Source organism: Diachasmimorpha longicaudata, chromosome 5 (assembly GCF_034640455.1).
Source record: "Diachasmimorpha longicaudata isolate KC_UGA_2023 chromosome 5, iyDiaLong2, whole genome shotgun sequence".
NCBI classification, from domain to species: domain Eukaryota; kingdom Metazoa; phylum Arthropoda; class Insecta; order Hymenoptera; family Braconidae; genus Diachasmimorpha; species Diachasmimorpha longicaudata.
In genome coordinates this window covers 6,689,374-6,707,181 of record NC_087229.1, presented here as the reverse complement: position 1 = coordinate 6,707,181, position 17,808 = coordinate 6,689,374, and the positions used below count along the sequence as shown (strand labels likewise).

Here is a 17,808-nt window from a genome sequence, read left to right as displayed (position 1 = left end):
ACCCCCATGTCCCGAAAACCTCGAAATCTCTCCTAACAATTGAAAATCTCATGAAAAACTCTCGCTCCAAAACAACTCATCAGCACGAAAAATGGCGTGACCTGTCAGATTTGAGGTTAGAATCTCGGAAAGTTCGGGAATCGCTCGTTAATGATTCACTCAACCAAAAACTCGCGACCCACAACAAACCCCTGTCCGAATCTAGCCTCGAACCTCACAAAATTGACAAACAAAATTACCTTTTCAATTCTCCAGAGCTTCGCAGCCCCGTCGTCGTCACTTAATCCACACTCGTCACCAGAACCATCATCACTAGGTACCACGCACTGAGCAACTCCCAAAAAAGAGCCGCCACAACAACAAACTCAATCACTGCACACAATCTCCTGATCCGTTCGGTAGAATGGCACGTGGACACCACCACCGTTCGTCACCAAAACACAGAGAGACCCTCGTGACCCTCCAACACTGTCTCAAATCCCCGGATTTACAGCCATTAAACCCGAGACACGGGCGACATTACGTGTGGGACGCGCGACGCGCCCGAAAATCATGTTCCAGGTGTATCAATCATGAGAGCCCTTGCACCCAGCAAAAACAATTCCCCTGACACTTTATGTCACACACCCTCGCACCAGGTTATGACGACTTTAGCCAGGAACAAGAGCATGCCTCAACGTTTATTCAGCCTGACAACGAATCACGTGGTACGTTATGCCGTCTCTCTCTGTCCTCGGAGTCAGCAACAACGTTTATCCGTGTTTATCCTCCCTTTCACTGTTCACCAGGTGCATCTAGATCCTCGACTAATTTCCCTCTATCAACCCACTTTTCTCCACAACAACACTGGACGCACAAATATTTTCCCCCCTCGATTTATCGAGAAGGATATTGTGTTAGGGGGACGGAAGGGGAAGGGGGGAGAGAGACAGCAGGGGGATGACGGCGATCGTGACCGCTTGCGTCGCTACGCACGAAGGCACCGAACACCCCCGCGGCAATGCTCCCAGTGAACTCGCCCGCCAAAGGGTCAAAAGCACCGCGGCAAAATAACAACAAAACGTGGATGAGCTTTTTACAGCGTCTGAATAGCCAGTTAATCCTGATAGTCTCCTGATGTCTTCCTGGGGCCTCTGTCACCTGCGATAATTATTTCAATTCACTTTGGACACTCTTCACTTCGAAGCTAATCACTGACTATTTTGTTTTCCTTGGCCAACCGTCAATGATGCATTTATCGGTGGAACACTGTTGCGAGGGAAATGGAGGCTTGGAGGGAGGCGTTGTTGCTATTTTGCTGGTATGTGGAGCAAACGTCAACAATTTTAACGACGAAGTTGCTTAGTCCGAATTTTTCATACACTCGAATGATCACTCACTCCCCCTCGGCTTCACTTGATGTCAGATCTCTTTTACCGGGGATTGTTATTCTTTTTCACAGGTTTGGGAGGGTTTTTTTTTTCGGTTTTCGGCTCTGCTGGCGTTCTCGCGCGCGCACACACTCACGTACAGCAGCGACAGGGGTAGGAGGGGGGTACCTCCGTCGTGCATTCACCTCCGTGTACCGCGTCGCCGACACGGTCCGACGAACTTGCCTTCGCACCACACACAACCAATGCGCGCAATCCACACACAAAAAATTAGTTGGGGGGAAGAGAGAGAACAAGAGAGAGAGAGAGAGAAAGAGAGAAAAAGAGACAGAGAGAGAGAGAGAGAGAGAAAAAAACGTCGTCACCCAAACAATTTTTATTTCTTGCGATTGGGTTTTGGTGGCTTTGGGACAATGCGTGGGACTTTTTTTTGTTCACTTGTTCACTTGGGCCCGGGCACTTTGAGGGAGTGATTATTGTTTGTTTGTTTATGGCTTAATTGTTGTATTGCGGGTGAAAAATTCCACGAGCGCGCACGAGACACGAGGAACTGCACGCCCTAACCGCGGGGATACCGCATCGCTTTCTCGGGCTAACATGGAGATAGATCCATGAAGACTAGTTCGGAGTACAGCCGCTGCACGAGTTTGGCGCTTGGGAGGCGGCTTTCGGTGGCAGGGCTGGCAACTTTGAGGTGCTTTGCTTGACGACAAGGATTACGGGGAGTTTTTTGGGGTTGCACGGTGAGGGGATGCGGTGGTAGTTTTTTTTCGTGAGGGGAAATATTTAGGGGAATGGGGAGGCGGCTTGTTTGGGGGTTGGGGGCTTTCTCGGGGGGATTTTAGGTTTTACGTTATAGTGGGTTTTGCGCCGTAAATTCGATTATTCAATCGCGTGCAGTTGTGACAACTTTCGACGATAAGAGCGGCGGGAAATTTTGATGTTTTTTTTTGGTTGCTTTGCAATTTTGGTTAATTCACGCTTTTTGAGATCATGTTTTGGTGGAACAATGTGATTTTTGTTTTGTTATAAATATCACAAGATAAAAAAACGATTGAAACGGGATTTTTGAGTAATTTGGTTATTTCGATTGTAGAAAACAGAATTAAATTTTTGAGGGAAAAATACGACTTTTGATTTTGTAAACCGTAGAAAAATATAAAGGAAATCGCAATAGTGTGAAAAATTTTTAATTACAAGGTCTTTATATCTTGCGAAAATCAGAAAATTTGAATCAACGTATTATAAAAAAATGATAAGAAATAAAAATGCGGATTTCATGAAAGAATCTAATTGTCGTCAGCTCTGAACAAACGAAATAGGAAAAATTAACAATAATGAAATTGATTTTTGTAAATAATTTGTTTCTGCATTGGAAGAATTAGGATGTTTACAAGAGGAATTCAACTATCACAAAAAGTAATTACATTCTATTCGTCATTTGTAAAATCTGATTTTTATTTCTCCATTTTTTCTGAACTTTATACATATATTAAAATCTTTGAAATGCACTCAATTTTCGCTACTTTCGCGTTGAATTTCTTAATATTCATTCTCACTACAATTATTCAACGAAGGATGGAAATTTCATGATCAACTGATGACTACAAAAGTTGCGAGGAGAGTTCCCTAGATTGCAGCACTTCCTGAAGTGTCTATACATATATACTAAGGAAAAGGGCAGATGGGTACCTACCGCCGTCAATATTCATCATTACCTTATTAACAACAATTAAAATTCAAAGAAAAAAAATATAGAATGATACGAACCCTTCTGCCTCCATGAAGCATTCACTAATCCCCAACTACAAAAAAAAACACAAACAAATACATTGCACTTTCAACTATAACTCGACACGTAATACCGATCGAATGAGTTGAAATGAAATGCAAACTAAAAACGAGAAAAAAAATTCTATGAGCGTCAGTTTCTACGAAAAACCTGTGACGTCAATAATGCGTCAAAGTTCTCTACGATAACACCAATTCTTTTTTCGTTATCGTATGCACCGAGATAGGAAATTGAAACAGGGGTTTTTCCATTTTTTAAGTATTCAAGGAGGAATAAAAAAAACTAACAGAGGACTCTGGGTATTTTTTTTTTCATTCGTAAATGATCAGACATAAATCTTATGAACTATTATCTCGAATTATTCTCATGATTCATTTGCGTAAAGCCAGTGAATGTGCCCTCAATATGAGAAACAATTATTGATTAATTACCTCCAAGCTTAAATATTTGCACTTCACATAACAAAAAAAAAAGAAAATAATTCAAAAATCATCACTTTTCAGAGTCATGTTGTATCAAAGATCCTTCACTGATGGGAGCAGAAATTCCCAAAAAAATATGTATATTATTCAATTGGTGGAGGAGATTATACTGCTGACATTAACGTCGGCAAAAAAAAACCGATTACTTGATAAATTGATGATACTCAACGCACTCGTTGTAATGCAGTAATTCATATACACCAGTTCCTCTCCACAATTGACATCTAGACAACTCTCCACATCTAGAATTTCTCCTGAATCCGTTGTCACATTCCCCGGAGAATAAACAGCTTGAGCTGTTGGACTTGTTATAAAGAACTTCCATTGCCCTCACTAGCTGCTGTTCTTCTTGGGAGAATCTCAGTAACTTGATACCATCGTTCGATCCAAAGTTGAGAGACTCACGATGGTACTTTCCTGCATGTCAGAGAGATTCCCCTATAATTATACTTCACTGATGGCTTCAGAATTCAACGAAAACGGCAGTTGATACCTGATTAATGAAAGAAATTACACTCCACTAACTCCATTTGAATTCCAAAAAAAACGGATTGTTGGTTAAACTTATAATACTCCGCACTAGTTACAACGTAGTAATCCACGAAGAACTAGTCATCCTGAGGACTGATAGCCAAGTAAACCTCCACATCTTCTAGAATTTCCCCCGGAATCCACTACCACGTCCCCTGTACGATCTCCCGCCAGTAGAGAACTTTCCCCTTGAGCTCCTGGCTTTCGATTGTACAAAAGACTTGCCTCTGCCTCTCCAGCTGTCCCTGGAAAAGGAATCCTCAATAATCTCAACATCATCGCTTTCATCCAGAACCGATGGACTTTCCCCCCGACTCTGATCGCTCCTATTGGCGTATTCATCCTGTTGTTCCAAACTTCTTCTGAAAGTCGGAGACATTCTTCTGTCTCTCTCCCTGGAGCTGAATACTGTGGCTGATTGATGAGGGAATTCGTCCCTCGATCGTATGGGTGACAGATCAAAAGTCCTAGAGTCTCGAGGATCGTGTCCCCTCTCCGGACTTCGAGTTCTGACCTCACGATCAAGATGAGATGGAGACGCCAAATTCCACGCTCTAGAGTTACTCAGGCTCCAACGAAGATCTCCCACTTCTCTTTTGGGAACATAATCGTAATTGTCACGAATACTCCAGTCCAAACGGTCCATTATCGGTCGTTTCTCCTCTCTGACTACTGGAGGCGGTGGATCGAGGTCACCTGGACACACTTGACAGCAAAAGTCCACCGTTTCGTTAATCGTCTGAGTGAAATTATCCTCCGTGAAGGTCTCTGTCTGCGTGTATTTCTGGAACATGTCTAACTTTGGTGGAAGTTTCTCTTTCTCTTCTTCCTTGTAATCCCAGATTATTTTGTTCTTTGTACGTTGAACCAATAGGGAGTTCGACGTCATCTCTTTCTTGATGATTTTAGGCTCTTCCACTGTCGGATCGTAGAAGAACCTGCCTGACATCTTCAGACGGGGATCCTCTTCTGGTAGGCTCCGCAGGGCCATTTCGCAGTTTCGAAGAATTTCGGGCTTGAATCCTGTGGTTTAAATTTTTCTATCATGAGGAATGCGATTTTTTAAGGGGAGGGGGATGAATCATGCTGTTGAAGCTTCACTGTCAAGGAATATTCACAATCACTTAAAGGGGATCAGGAGTGAGTGCTCACCTGGGTATAAAACTGGACATCCCGAGTCTGAATATGGAATATTGAAAAATTTGTGGATTAGTTTTGGTGGAGGATTTGATCGAGGGGGCGATCAAACGTGAAATATCGGCGAATTATAATATAAAGCTCACCAAAATAAAATCAAAGCGATTGAAGTGCCGGAAAATTGTTAATCTTATGAACTTTTAAAAATTTCAGAAACTTAAAAATTCCACAATTTGTAAATTCGATGGCCCACGTACTTCTTTTGAAAATGCATGCAAAGCAATAGCTAGTGAATTCAATTTTTCTCCCAATTTTTGGCAGAGTGATCACCCCCTTCAAATATATAACTTTCAAAGAAAATTACAAACCTTTGGCTGAGACCGACGCTTCCAGTAGGCTGGATAAGCTGGTTTTCTCAAAAGGCTGGAAACGTTAGCGATTTAATAAAATGATATAAAAATCCGTTACTTACTTCCATCTCTCACATATTTGTCTCTCCAAAAATAAAACATTAAAGAATACATATTACTTTGGAACTCGAGATAACAGGTGGTTCAGGTGTCTTCAGTCTGTCAGATCTGCCTAGTCTGCCGTTGTGAGATGCCAAAGCGCGAGGACTCCGGTCTCTCTTACGATCATAGTGCCCATCTGAGAACTCTCTCAGTGGTGAAGGTGATCGTTGGAGAGATTTCAACGCCTGGCTGTACCTCGTTGGCTCCGCGCTCATCGGTGCAGGTACTGGCTGAGGAGATGGCACAGGGAGCTGTCCAAATCGTTCTAGAGCTCCTTGACTGTACATCACAGGTGCTGCATTGTATTCAACTGGTGTTGGATGGATGGGCGCTGGCTCGAAACCCATGGGCTGAGGAATTGTAGCGTCGAACGGTATAAATGGTGCAGACGTTGGTGCTATCATTCCCATGGCCATAGTAGAATCCATCATCGGCAAATAATGTTGTCCAGCCGGTGGTCCTGAATGTAGTGTTGTGCTCATCAAAGGCGAACGTCCCATGAATTGATCAGCTCCACCAGTGGAGATGAGTCCTTTGTCTCTGAACTGTCTTGCTATTTCGTTGATAAAGGGAGAACGCTTCCTACGACGATCTGGTGATTTACTGAAGCTTCGACGACGTGAAGATCCTCGACGCAATGGTGAACGTGACAATCTTCTTTTACGATCTGGAGTACGAGTTCTGCGACGCTCGCGGGATCTACTTCTTCGGATTGGCCTTAGGTCACTGTGAAATTTGTCCACTATTTGTTTTATCTTTTACATCGATTTACAATGATTTTTACGTACAATTGTGATTATAATACATTTTACAGGCATTGTTTGGGAGTTTGAATTAAAAGAATGCAGGAACACTACAATCGAATTTGGTGGGGTTATGAAAACCTGAACAGAAATTTGTCTTTTTCGATATATGACCCTCTCATACGTGCTTGAAATCAGAACCAAGTCTAAACTGAATCTCAAAAAAAAAGTTTATGTTCAAAGGAACATTGAATTGCTCACGCTGGAGACATTGGTCCATTTTACTGTACAGTAAGTCTGTGAAATGACAATGAATACCACTCTGGGGTTCATAATCATGTCAACAAATTCCGTTTGACATGAAAAATAAAATCCAGTTTGTATTTTTCACTGCTTTCTTATAATTCACATTAATTTTAGGAAGAAGCCCTCACCGTCCCTCCACTCGCCTCCTGGGGCTGCCACGTCTGTCTCTTCGATCGATGGAAGTCCTGCGCTCCCAGCTGGGTCTTCTCCTACGTTCCGAACTCCTGCGTCGATCCAAACTCCTCTTCCTCGTGTCAGGAGAGCGAAGCAGGGGAGTTCTGTCTCGGTGAGCAGGGCTGTACCAGTTCCTCGAATGACTCCTCCGTCTGATAGGACTATTCCTGTGTCTCTCCGGTGTTCTACGACTCTCACGGTTTCTCTTGCTTCCTCTGTCTATGAGACGCTCGGTCTCAATAGCCTCCACTTCCGTACCCGGTGGCACAACGGTGTCCGAATCCAAAAGATGTTTGATTGCTTTCTCTTTCTCAGCTAGAATTTTACTGTCTGTGTCCCGTTTTGTCCGCATCTTGTCGCGTTCAATGTCCTTGGAACTCTTGGTTGGATCCCGTCTCGTGTCCTCACGTCTTCTCTCCTCTCTTCTAATGCGTTCCATACGATCTCTTGTCGGTGATCCTCGTCGACGAACACGCTTATTTCTGTCCCTATAAGCAGCCTCGTTATCACTCATACATTGATGGATTGAATGAAATGTTACATTGAATTGTATTGTCTTGTCATTTTTGCAGATCAGGGTAAAATGGTACTTGGGGAAGCCAACACTTTCAGAACCATTGTCGTATCGTTTTTGGCCTGTGCCAAAATGCTATTCTTCAACCTCTGCAATTGTCTTTCAAGTAAAGAACTGTAAAAGGTTTTCATTTGTAGGTGAAGCCCACTTGCTCCACAGGAATTGTAAAATGTTTCTATTTGGCTGAGCCTGATACTTGATAATGAATATTAAAAACTTCACTCACTTGTCATTGTCATGGAAATAAAGAAAAGTCTTGGAAAGGAAAAGAATCGACATTTTGGCAAACCATTACAATAACCTGTGCTGTTGTATGTACCAACACTCAAGAGTATCCGACTGTTACAAATACATTCCTAAAAATTAAGTTACATCCAATATTCACATGAAAAATTAATCTACAGCCTGGCAGCAACATTGAAGGATTAGTTCTACCTAGAATTTCTCCTATCCCGGGCAGCACGTTGACCTGTGTAGCCGTCAGGGTGTTCCTCGTCGCCCTCCCACGTATCCACAATGTTGAAATCCTCGTCGTCCAGAAATTCCTGGAGCTCGTCGTCAGGGATATCCTTCAGGCCATCAATAGCACGTTGCACGTCGTCATGAGTGCTCCTCGAGTCCCGGTCATCACTACTGTTCCTGTCTCCATCCTTAATAATGTCTCTGCTCATTTCACAGCTTTGGTTATTTTTCCACTATTCGTGGAGCTCTATTTGTTGCTATATGAATTCTAAATTTTTCTTTGAAGTGTAATTAGACGAAGAAAGTCAGTTATGGCATGAACGAATGTTCACGATTTTTCGCTGTACTCGCCCATAAGCAATGGTGGATTAGTAGTTTGAGGTTAGATATTTGATTACTTGGTAGATGCGAGTGCTCTGCGAGGTGGGGATTGAGTTCATTGCTGGGGCAGTGAATCAGGAATCATCCAACAAGTCAGCAACTTTTTTTGGAACCTTCAGATGTGAGATAATGAAGAATTAACGTTAATTGGGCAAGCGATCTAATGTACTCGGAAATTGGTGGCTATTGTTTTTCCGGTTACTAGCGCCACTGAGGCCAGCGGCCACGTGGGGGAACTAATATCTGAACGCGGGTCATTGGAGAGATTCAAAAAAAATCTTGGAGCCTCGTTCAACAGTTGCTTAAATTAACAACAAATTAATTAGATGGAAATGCCGAAAAATCGCTTTTCTTCACTAATTGAACCTAATTAGGGAGTCAGTGAAAACAAAATTGTTATGCTAGTGATAGCAAAGAATTTTGCAATTACTTTTTTCTATTCTGCATCACTTATGCCTTTATATTATTGGGTTAATTTGCGATTATTGATATTTTCAGCTTTAATTTCGCAATAATAAATTATTGTAGTAATTCTGAGAACGCCGAATATGCGAAATACCTATTTTCATGTCTATCAGATATACATAAAGATATATCTAGGTACAAGATAAAGATTAATGTTTCTCGGTGAATAAAGGAGGAATCTGTGAGTTACTGTGCACATCGCAGGTCGCTATTAAATACATCAACAGGCCAATTTCCGGCCTTGTTTACTTGTTCATCTAATTATTTACATTGTAGTTCAATTTCCATCATCGCCATCGATACGAGTCATCCCCCATCGATTTGGAACATTCGAACTAGTCAATGTAAGTATTTTTTTCACTGTACTTTGTAAATTAGCACGTGTGAATCCATCGACCCTGGGATGATGTCATTCACAAGGCTCTTGACAGGGGGCGATATAGTTCAACAACAATAATATCCCCGCGAGTATTCGATCCATCCCAATTTCGTGACATGTATGTAATGTAAAATGACGTTTTCATAACATAAAATTTCATGACATTTTATAGATAGTTTTCCTGATGAGTCAATAACCCTTTGAAGGAAGTTCTCTGGGTGTTGAAATATGAGGATGAAAGCAAATTAATATAGGAAAAGTACAATGATAGTGTATTATCTTTCAGCATGGCAAAGCCCTTGGTGTTCGTCACTGGTAATGCAAAAAAACTTGAGGAAGTTGTAGCAATTCTGGGAAAGAATTTTCCTCGTGCTATTACGAATCAGAGGATCGACTTACCGGAGTATCAAGGCGAAGCAGAAGACATCAGTATATCGAAGTGCAAAGCAGCGCAGGCGATAGTCAATGGTCCTGTGATCGTCGAGGACACTTGCTTGGCATTCAACGCCATGCAGGGTCTTCCTGGTCCGTATATCAAGTGGTTCCTGGATAAACTCGGGCCCGAGGGTCTCCACAACATGCTTGCTGCCTGGGAGGACAAGTCAGCAGAGGCGATTTGCACTTTTGCTTATTCCTCGGGGAATCCTGAGGACGAGGTCATTCTTTTTCAGGGGAAGACCACGGGGACGATTGTTCCACCAAGAGGCCCACGGAGCTTCGGGTGGGATCCCATATTCCAACCTGATGGGTACACTAAGACCTACGCCGAACTTCCAAAATCTGTTAAGAATGAAATTTCTCATCGCAGCAAAGCTCTTGAACAGCTCAAAAATTATTTCATGCAAAATAATGAGCGATGAAGTTTATGGTTTATTTGAAAAATTAGATTGTTCTTGTTATCAGAACGAACGTTCGAATTTTTTAAGTCAACACAAGATTATCATGCGGAAGAAAAAAATTCCGAGAAGAGACAAATCACGTAATGAGCCAAGTGATGACTCATCCGACTGAATAGAATTTTCGAGTCCATGAATTATTTCATCTGGTGTTTCCTCGAATCCCTTATTCGATATATGTGAAGTAGTTACTCCAGATTAAAGTCTAAGTTATTGAGATCTGCGAGGGGTTCAATAGTACTACGGAAAGATTCAACGGATGCCTCATGATCATCATAAACAATAAAATTTTTTTCGTCAAATAACAATCTCATAAATAAACCCTCTCATCAACAAAAACAATTATGGAAAAACGTTAAACTTGAGCCGCATAATTCCTACACATGTTTCAATAGAATAAATAGAATTGAAAAATAAGTCGAGTTCTTATTCACCCTTTCCATTGATATATAACATGAGAAATTGGTTTCCCACGTGATAAAATGCAAAACGATTTTCTAACAATTTGTCAGAGGATCGCGACGAACCTGCTGGTATTCACACAGAAAAACCTAAGGTTACATTACCTACGCTTGATGTTAAAACGTAAACTACGTGGAAAACTGCCGTACTTTATGATTGCCTGAACGTCATTTACGACTTGGAATTGGTAAATGACGCGTTAATGGCTGTAAACTACGACGATTTTGTCCGCACTTCATGTTCACTTATCGTAGATTAACGGTGAAGAGAAAAAAGTCAAGTTTCGAAGCTGGAGTGTAAAAATAGTACTTTACACGTTTCTATCGAAATATCCCAGTCATTGTCAACATGTTTTCGTTGAGATCATCATAGGCCCTTTATTCCGACTGAAATATATTCAGTGAACTATGATAAAGACCGTGTTAAGCGTTATTTACGTTTTATTATTGACTATTCAAAAACCCGGATTTGGACAGCGGAAATAGTACCAGATCTCATATTGTTTTCATGTGATGACTCATCTCCCTATTTCAGACGAACGCGGAAAGTTATCCGAATAATTTATGCAGGAAATGATGACGACTAGCACTAGCAGTGTAGTAACTTTACCATTGAAAATTGATGATACATAATAACTCTAATCACATTAGATTCACATTCATCCAAATAAACATCGCCATTCCTCACATCTATCCCAAGGAAATCCAAAAAAATAGAATTTAAAAATATGATTCTACGTAAATAAACTATTCTGTTTTCCTCCAAACTTTATTTGCTCTCATTATCGTAAGCGTATAATACTACGAAAAGTGTCGCAAAGTGGTAAAATTCTTTGACATGCTTAGCATAGTACGACTGGCTTATCATTGGGACTCCCAGAAATGTTCTTTTATGATTAAGTTATCATTATAGAATTTTACATGTCCACACTGACCTTAGGGCGTAATTTGCCTACGTGGCAATGTTTATCATTGTCGCATGGAGGCGCAGTTATAAAAGAGATGATGACTGTTAGCCGACAGCAGTCCATTGAGATGGCTTGCGGGATCAAGATCGCCACCGGTAAGTCGACACTCATTACACGGTCCAGAGATGTATGCGTTCAATTGAAATTGTCCCCGAGAATGTATTGCAATTGAACAATTGACCGTGACCACGTCGTATCTTTTGTATTTCAATTGACTAATTTCGATTATTTATATTCCTCTAGCTTTGGTGGTATATGTGGCGATTGCAAATGCAGGGCCAAGTGAGTTTATGTTCAAATCAAGTGATTAGTGGTGATGTTTAGTGGATATTCATTGTTACGAATAATTACAGGTCCATTTCTACGTGACAGAGGCCTAGTTTACCGCTATTATGGAGATGTGAAGGCGGGACTTATTGAGCCTGCTGCGTACGCCTCGCAATTTGGAATATCTGGATATTTTAATGTTGAACCAGTGGATAATAATCCTGAGTATCCAAATTCATTTGTTGCTGCTTTGAAAAATGTTAAGACAGGACTGCACAATGGTCTCGCGGAACATTATCAACAGACCAAAGCGTTCGGAGCACTCCCGGAATCGGCGAAAATACTGGAGGATCCGTTCCTCATCGTTTATGATGACAATGGACAGGTGAGTTTGAAAATGGAATTTTTTAGAAATTTGGACAGCCAATGGACAGCTGCAAAAAAAATAGCGAATAATCTCTTCTTTTCTGGAGCAATTCTACGACGAGACTATAAACAATCTCGTTAGTACAAAATTTCGATTCTATTGAATGAACAATTTGAATAAAAACATTAGGAAATATGCACGTCTTCCCTGATAAAATTTTCCGCGACAGAGAGAGCATCCAAGTTTTTCCCCGGTCGGCATTTAGCTCCTCTTTTCCTACGCTATCGTGATTTTTTTTCTACTTGGCTTTATCTAAATGATTTTTCTGTGAAAACTTGATGACCAACAACCACTCTAAGCTATTTCCTTGTTAATATTTTCCTCATTAGTAAAATTAAATTATGACAAGAGGTCAATTATACAACTCTGTAACATGACCTTTGACTTTTTCATTGATGTCCATTAGAGGAGAGAGCAACGTTGGCATTCACGTTGTTTATTCAGAGCTTTATTCGAGAAATCTTTTAGTTGGCAGGTGTTAAAATATCAACAGAGGAACCCGGCTGGTCCAAGAACATGAAACTGGCCATGATATCCATGTTCCAGCTGGACCTTCCCAGTATGAATTTGGAGTCTCCAATAAAACACCAAAGTTTCATGTCTAAAGAGGTAGGTAATGAGTGATGATCGTGCGCTGATGTAAGATTACTTTCATGTTATGTTTGGATGTTACCATCAGAATACAATTCATGGAGACTGCTGGATCAGTTACGATGTTCACGCAAAGGATCCCAATGCTGTCGAAGAGAGCAACGAGCTCGTCATCACGAAATTTGGATCCCCTAGGAACTGCACCAATTACAATGTTTTCACTTTTAACAACGCGGAGATTGAATCGTGTGACCTTCCTCCAGAGGTAAGCAGAATTCTTTTACACCTTTTGGAAGTTCATTCGATGTTTTCCATGCCACATCTCTGCTTTTAGAAACCTGTGAATATGGCTAGCAGAAAGGTCCTCCATGCTGAGAGGAGAGGTCAAGACATTCTTATCAAATCTCTCGTAGCTCACGGAGGTGTTAACTACTTTCCTTGGAAAGGAAGATCGGAAGCTCACTATGTCTTGAATAAGTAAGTCTAGATTCTACTCACAGCAACCGAAAGTCTAGATGTTACACACATTTTATAGACATTTTTCGAACACCAAAAAACGTATCTAAACATTTTAATTCAAATATTATATTCAGAAGAATTTTCAATTTATTTCGATACTTCTCAGTGTACGATAATCCTACAAAAGGTGTGTGAAAATTAGAAATTCCTTTTTGCTCTGCTCATACTCCCTCATCCTGATTACCTTTAGCTACATCGTCATGTGAAACTTATACACAAAAATTTCAGCGCTTCATTCGTCTTGTTAGAAGACACATCATCTGAACTTGATGCTGCAGCCATGGATTTCTCTAAGCTACCTCTAATCACAGACATCAGTTACCAAAAGCCCCACAGTTCTTTTGCTGTCGACAGTGGATTAGATATTACCCAGGGTCGTCATGTTGTGGACCAGAATCTCTCCTCAAAAGTGATGGCTCTCTTGGGAGATGCTGCTGACTACCTCGACCAGGATCATCTCGAGGCGAAGGAGCCTAATTTCAACTATGGTCAAACCATCAATAGAATTATCCGCGCGATGAGTTTCATGAATTCCTCCGCCATTCAAATACTATATGATGACATCCAATCGCCCCAAACTCCAAAGGAGGAAATAATGAAGAACATTTTCTTGGAAGCGCTACCCTACGTTGGAACACCAGCATCGATTACGGTAACAAGTGCTCTCATCTCATCCGGATCTATTGACAACTTCGCCGCAATAAAAATGCTTGCAAATTTTCCCCTGAGCGTGAGAAATCCAACGGAGGAGTCCCTCACCCTAATTCTCCCCTTGTTGAACGTCACTCCTTACAACGTCAAAAGCGCCGCAATTCCGAACGTGGGAAGTCTTATCTTCAGAACTTTCAAGAATACCCCAGAGCCAAAAAAAAATGCTGCTCTGAATAGTTATATTGACCTCTTGTACAATTTAATAATTAATGAGGAATACGACAAGAAAGTTGCGGGTCTCGCGGCCCTCAGGAACATCCAAGTGGGCAGAGTATTCGATATTCTAGCTTCGCTTATCCGAGAAGAAGTGGAGATCAGCAATCTCGACTATGAAGACTTGAAGACAAACATACGTTTACACGCAATCTGGGCTGTAGAAAAATCCATTCCCAGTTATCAGGCCGCACATGATCTCCTCTGGCCCATTATGGCGAACAGTAATCTTCCGCTGAAGCTCAGAATTGCTGCTTACGATATCCTTATTCGCCAAGTGCCAACCATGACAAATATCTTACACATCTACTGGTTCATGGTCTACGAAAAGAACGAGCATCTCTATAACTACCATTACACAACTCTCAAAGGTCTCGCCAATTCCGTGAACCCTTGTGACATGCATCTGAAGGAGCTTGCAACAAAGATCATGCGTTTCACGAAAATTCACACACCAGTGTCCTACAAATTATCATCATCCAACATGGTCAATGCTATTGACGAGATCTATGGACACGGGGATCAATTTTCAGTGTCTTACACTTTGGATGAGAAGAGCGGACTTCCCGAAGTCCTCAGTCTCGAGTCTTCAGTTATGGAGGGACGTAGACGAGTCAGTCTTTGGAAGGTACAACTCATCGTGGCGAAAGACACACTATCCCTATCGCTGCTATTTCCCTTCGCAGAGTACAAACCATCTTATTTCATCAGCAACGAGGACGTTAGACGAATTCTTCAAGAAGGTAGCAGAAATAATTATTTTAGAAAGCTCAGCGTTGACGTAGTTGTCTCTTACAAAGGTCGAGTTGTCTTCGGTAATTCTTACAAAGGGAACAGGATGACAGAGATCATCTCCGATCTAGAGCCAGTTATAACATTTGAAGGTGCAACTTTAAAAGTTCGCCAGCAGTTAATTTCCTACGATAATATGTATGAGCAGCACGTGATAAGTGAAATGGGTCTTCCTATTCTGATGGAAAACAAAATTCCGTCTGTGAGTTCAGTCATTGGAAGTGTTGAAAAGGATATGCTCAGTCCAATAAGATTCACAAAAGACATTGACTACAAAGTGTGGAGACATGGACACTATTCCATGTCTATTTACAATCCATTGCTCGATGTTTGGCACTCGATCAGAAAGACCACTGCTACAGACTTCCAGATGTCCTTTCAATCCACAAGTGGGTTCAATATTGAAACTCAAACTTGGGAAAGTTCTATTCCTATCCTACCCATGACCAAACATTCTAGACAAGGAATGGTTACACACGCCAAAGACTCTACGACAGTCAGTGAAGATGATGGGGGTGCCCTGAAAGAGTCCTGCCCAAGCTGCGAGCATCACGAAACCGTCACCAAGGGTATCGCCGCCAAAAGGAATCATGAAGTTGTTCAGGATATCAAGGACATAGGCCTTCGGTTCTCAAATTCAATCTTTGACTGTGAAACTGGGTTGACCCCAATTTCCATTGACAAGGACTTCTTCAGATCATTGTATCAAGAGCGTAAGAACGCTTTAGATAATGATGCCATCGCCGAATTGCTGGCATTGAGCCAGACAGTAAGAAATTTGATTAATTCCCCGAGAATGGGGAGCTGTGGTGTGATGTACAAAATGGAACCCAGCACCAAGTATCCCACATCATCCGTGAAAATATCAATCAAGATGAACGCAGAGACTAGGGATGAGGATAAAGGCATCCTGCATATTCTCAGTGGCTCAAAGCTGAGCATCAGAGCAAACGTCAAAGCTTTCAGTGCAATCACCAGCGAAATTACTCGTGACTGGCACATGAATATGGACTTCAATATGAATCGTGAACACGGGTTCAGTACAATGAGCCTCCAGCTCAGCAGATTCACCCCTGGGGAGAAGAATCTTCTGATTTGCATTGATACGCAAAAATCCTATCCTAGTATTCCAAGTAATCCACTCAAGGTGGGAGTCACCAAGGAGGTGACTCATGGCAAACTCGTGTTCTCAATGGCAGAGACAGACAGTATAGAATGCCCACGTGATCAAATTCTGATCACAATCAATACGAAGGGTGAATTGTCTGAGGAACAGAAGAAGAAGTTCATCCAGGAAAGCATCAGTGGGGACTGCAAGGCTGACATGGAGAGCCCACTGTATACCAATTCGCAACACCTAATCCCAACTACGACAAACTGTCTCGAACATGCCATAAGGTTCACTACACTCAGGAAGTACACCATCAACGTAACCTACTCCGACGTTCCTCAATGGATCTCCTCATCCCTGCACGCTTGCGAAGACGAAATCAAAGCGCTGTTCTACCCGCATATGGTATATACATCTGAACACACTAACGAGGGTGCAATGAAGATCATCGTCAAGTTCCCGATGACGTTGGACAATCTGAATATCTCAGTGGCGACACCCGATCAAGGATGGGATGTTATTGGGGCTGATGTGTCCGAGACAAGTTGGCTTGGAATTGAACGGAATCCACCACGACTGGAAGGTTTTGGGCCAAATCCTGATAAGCATGTCTGGATGAGTCCCTTAGACAACACTCGATTCCCTCTCAAGTTCCTCCGGAAGTATAAGGACAATGCCATCAGTAAGTTTTCCTTTTTTAGCGATAGAAGAGGTAGAAATTTCGTGACAATCATTGATAATTTTGTCTTCTCTTGCAGAGCTATGTTCTCTACATCCGAAAAGTGTTCTCACAACGGATGGAAGCACTATTCCTTATGAGGTGCCCGAGGAGTGGACCTTGGTCACCGGTGATAGCATTAAACAGGGTTTTGCAGTATTTGTCAAAAATGTGAATAATGTAATGGGAGTGAAATTCTTCTTGGGTGATGATGTCGTTGAATTCTCACCGCATATGAATGGCAATTCTTTTAAAATCAATGGTGATGAGTTTTCCAGCAGCAGGATGATCAATGGAACATATGTTCCCGAGGACAATCCCTACATGTGGTCGTTTAAATTAACTAACTATGGAGATGTTAATACTATTGAAATGAAATTCACTCCTATCGTAGTGTTTTACTCGGTGAATAGTGTCGCACTTTTGATTGATCAAGAATTACAGGGGAGTATTATGGGTCTGTGCGGATGTATGGATGGTACGCATAAGACTACACTTTCAAAGGTCTATCGTCTTCCTTAGGTTTAGATGATTATTTGTTGCTTGTGCGGTAGGTACCTGGATATTGTGTAATATTATTTTCAAATATATATACTGACAATTAAATAAATGGCACTATTTTTCTTGAACTATCATTTTTTGCTTTTCATTATGATTCCACTGTTTGTCCTCGTGGTGGTGTAACAAGTTTACGATTTATTCAACAAACTCTCGCTTCTCCGCTGTCCGCGAAAACAACGAATTGAGAGCTTATTGGACATTCCATATGGAATTATTTTTTACTTACTTAGTTTACACTTGCTATGTCTAGAAGTATATATTGACG

The 17,808-nt window shown here is 41.5% G+C and overlaps 4 protein-coding genes across 13 annotated transcripts in view; 2 read left to right on the top strand and 2 right to left on the bottom strand.

The window, feature by feature from the left end:
* Mnb (minibrain) overlaps positions 1 to 3,304 on the bottom strand; it is a 44,368-nt gene extending 41,064 nt beyond the window's left edge. Inside the window, exon 1 of one of the 2 annotated variants that reach the window (XM_064120962.1) lies at positions 3,141 to 3,304. The gene's annotated coding sequence lies outside the window, so the exon portion shown is untranslated. Of the gene's footprint in view, positions 1 to 239; positions 2,121 to 3,140 lie in introns of those variants that run through there. The other variant, XM_064120963.1, reaches the window with a different exon arrangement.
* A 152-nt stretch (positions 3,305 to 3,456) lies between these two features.
* LOC135162467 (serine/arginine repetitive matrix protein 1-like) lies at positions 3,457 to 8,831 on the bottom strand. Of its 9 annotated transcripts, none has more exons than XM_064120959.1 (9): positions 8,482 to 8,831; positions 8,057 to 8,284; positions 7,848 to 7,977; positions 7,589 to 7,735; positions 7,002 to 7,535; positions 5,842 to 6,550; positions 5,681 to 5,735; positions 5,328 to 5,354; positions 3,457 to 5,198 (listed from the first exon to the last, which is right to left on the bottom strand). In XM_064120959.1, the coding sequence occupies exons 4-9, from the start codon at positions 7,609 to 7,611 to the stop codon at positions 4,297 to 4,299; spliced, it is 2,250 nt and encodes a 749-aa protein (XP_063977029.1). In that variant the 5' UTR covers positions 7,612 to 7,735; positions 7,848 to 7,977; positions 8,057 to 8,284; positions 8,482 to 8,831; the 3' UTR covers positions 3,457 to 4,296. The 9 variants fall into 9 exon arrangements, 8 of the variants coding, with proteins under 8 accessions (XP_063977029.1, XP_063977030.1, XP_063977031.1 ...); XM_064120960.1 differs by having other exon boundaries at positions 7,589 to 7,720; XM_064120961.1 differs by having other exon boundaries at positions 7,848 to 7,960.
* Positions 8,832 to 9,008: 177 nt separating this feature from the next.
* On the top strand, positions 9,009 to 10,621 carry LOC135162473 (inosine triphosphate pyrophosphatase). The gene is made up of 2 exons (XM_064120971.1): positions 9,009 to 9,273; positions 9,595 to 10,621. The coding sequence occupies exon 2, from the start codon at positions 9,596 to 9,598 to the stop codon at positions 10,166 to 10,168; it is 573 nt and encodes a 190-aa protein (XP_063977041.1). The 5' UTR covers positions 9,009 to 9,273; position 9,595; the 3' UTR covers positions 10,169 to 10,621.
* Positions 10,622 to 11,624: 1,003 nt separating this feature from the next.
* LOC135162463 (vitellogenin-3-like) lies at positions 11,625 to 17,611 on the top strand. The gene is made up of 8 exons (XM_064120946.1): positions 11,625 to 11,728; positions 11,877 to 11,915; positions 11,987 to 12,285; positions 12,796 to 12,936; positions 13,007 to 13,183; positions 13,253 to 13,395; positions 13,666 to 16,946; positions 17,023 to 17,611. Exons 1-8 carry the CDS (start codon positions 11,668 to 11,670, stop codon positions 17,502 to 17,504), a joined length of 4,623 nt encoding a protein of 1,540 aa, XP_063977016.1. The 5' UTR covers positions 11,625 to 11,667; the 3' UTR covers positions 17,505 to 17,611.
* The last annotated feature ends 197 nt before the right edge of the window (positions 17,612 to 17,808 follow it).

Bases quoted from the DNA above. Each gene is read 5' to 3' on its own strand.
- LOC135162467 (XM_064120953.1), bottom strand. From the start codon at position 8,292: ATGAGCAGAGACATTATTAAGGATGGAGACAGGAACAGTAGTGATGAC. The intron at 5,736-5,841 runs GTAATATGTATT...TAACGTTTCCAG, and splicing joins CTGTTATCTCGAGTTCCAAA to CCTTTTGAGAAAACCAGCTT. The intron at 5,199-5,327 runs GTGAGCACTCAC...TTTAAACCACAG, and splicing joins ATGTCCAGTTTTATACCCAG to GATTCAAGCCCGAAATTCTT.
- LOC135162473 (XM_064120971.1), top strand. From the start codon at position 9,596: ATGGCAAAGCCCTTGGTGTTCGTCACTGGTAATGCAAAAAAACTTGAG.
- LOC135162463 (XM_064120946.1), top strand. From the start codon at position 11,668: ATGATGACTGTTAGCCGACAGCAGTCCATTGAGATGGCTTGCGGGATC. The intron at 13,396-13,665 runs GTAAGTCTAGAT...CAAAAATTTCAG, and splicing joins GCTCACTATGTCTTGAATAA to CGCTTCATTCGTCTTGTTAG. The intron at 16,947-17,022 runs GTAAGTTTTCCT...CTTCTCTTGCAG, and splicing joins GTATAAGGACAATGCCATCA to AGCTATGTTCTCTACATCCG.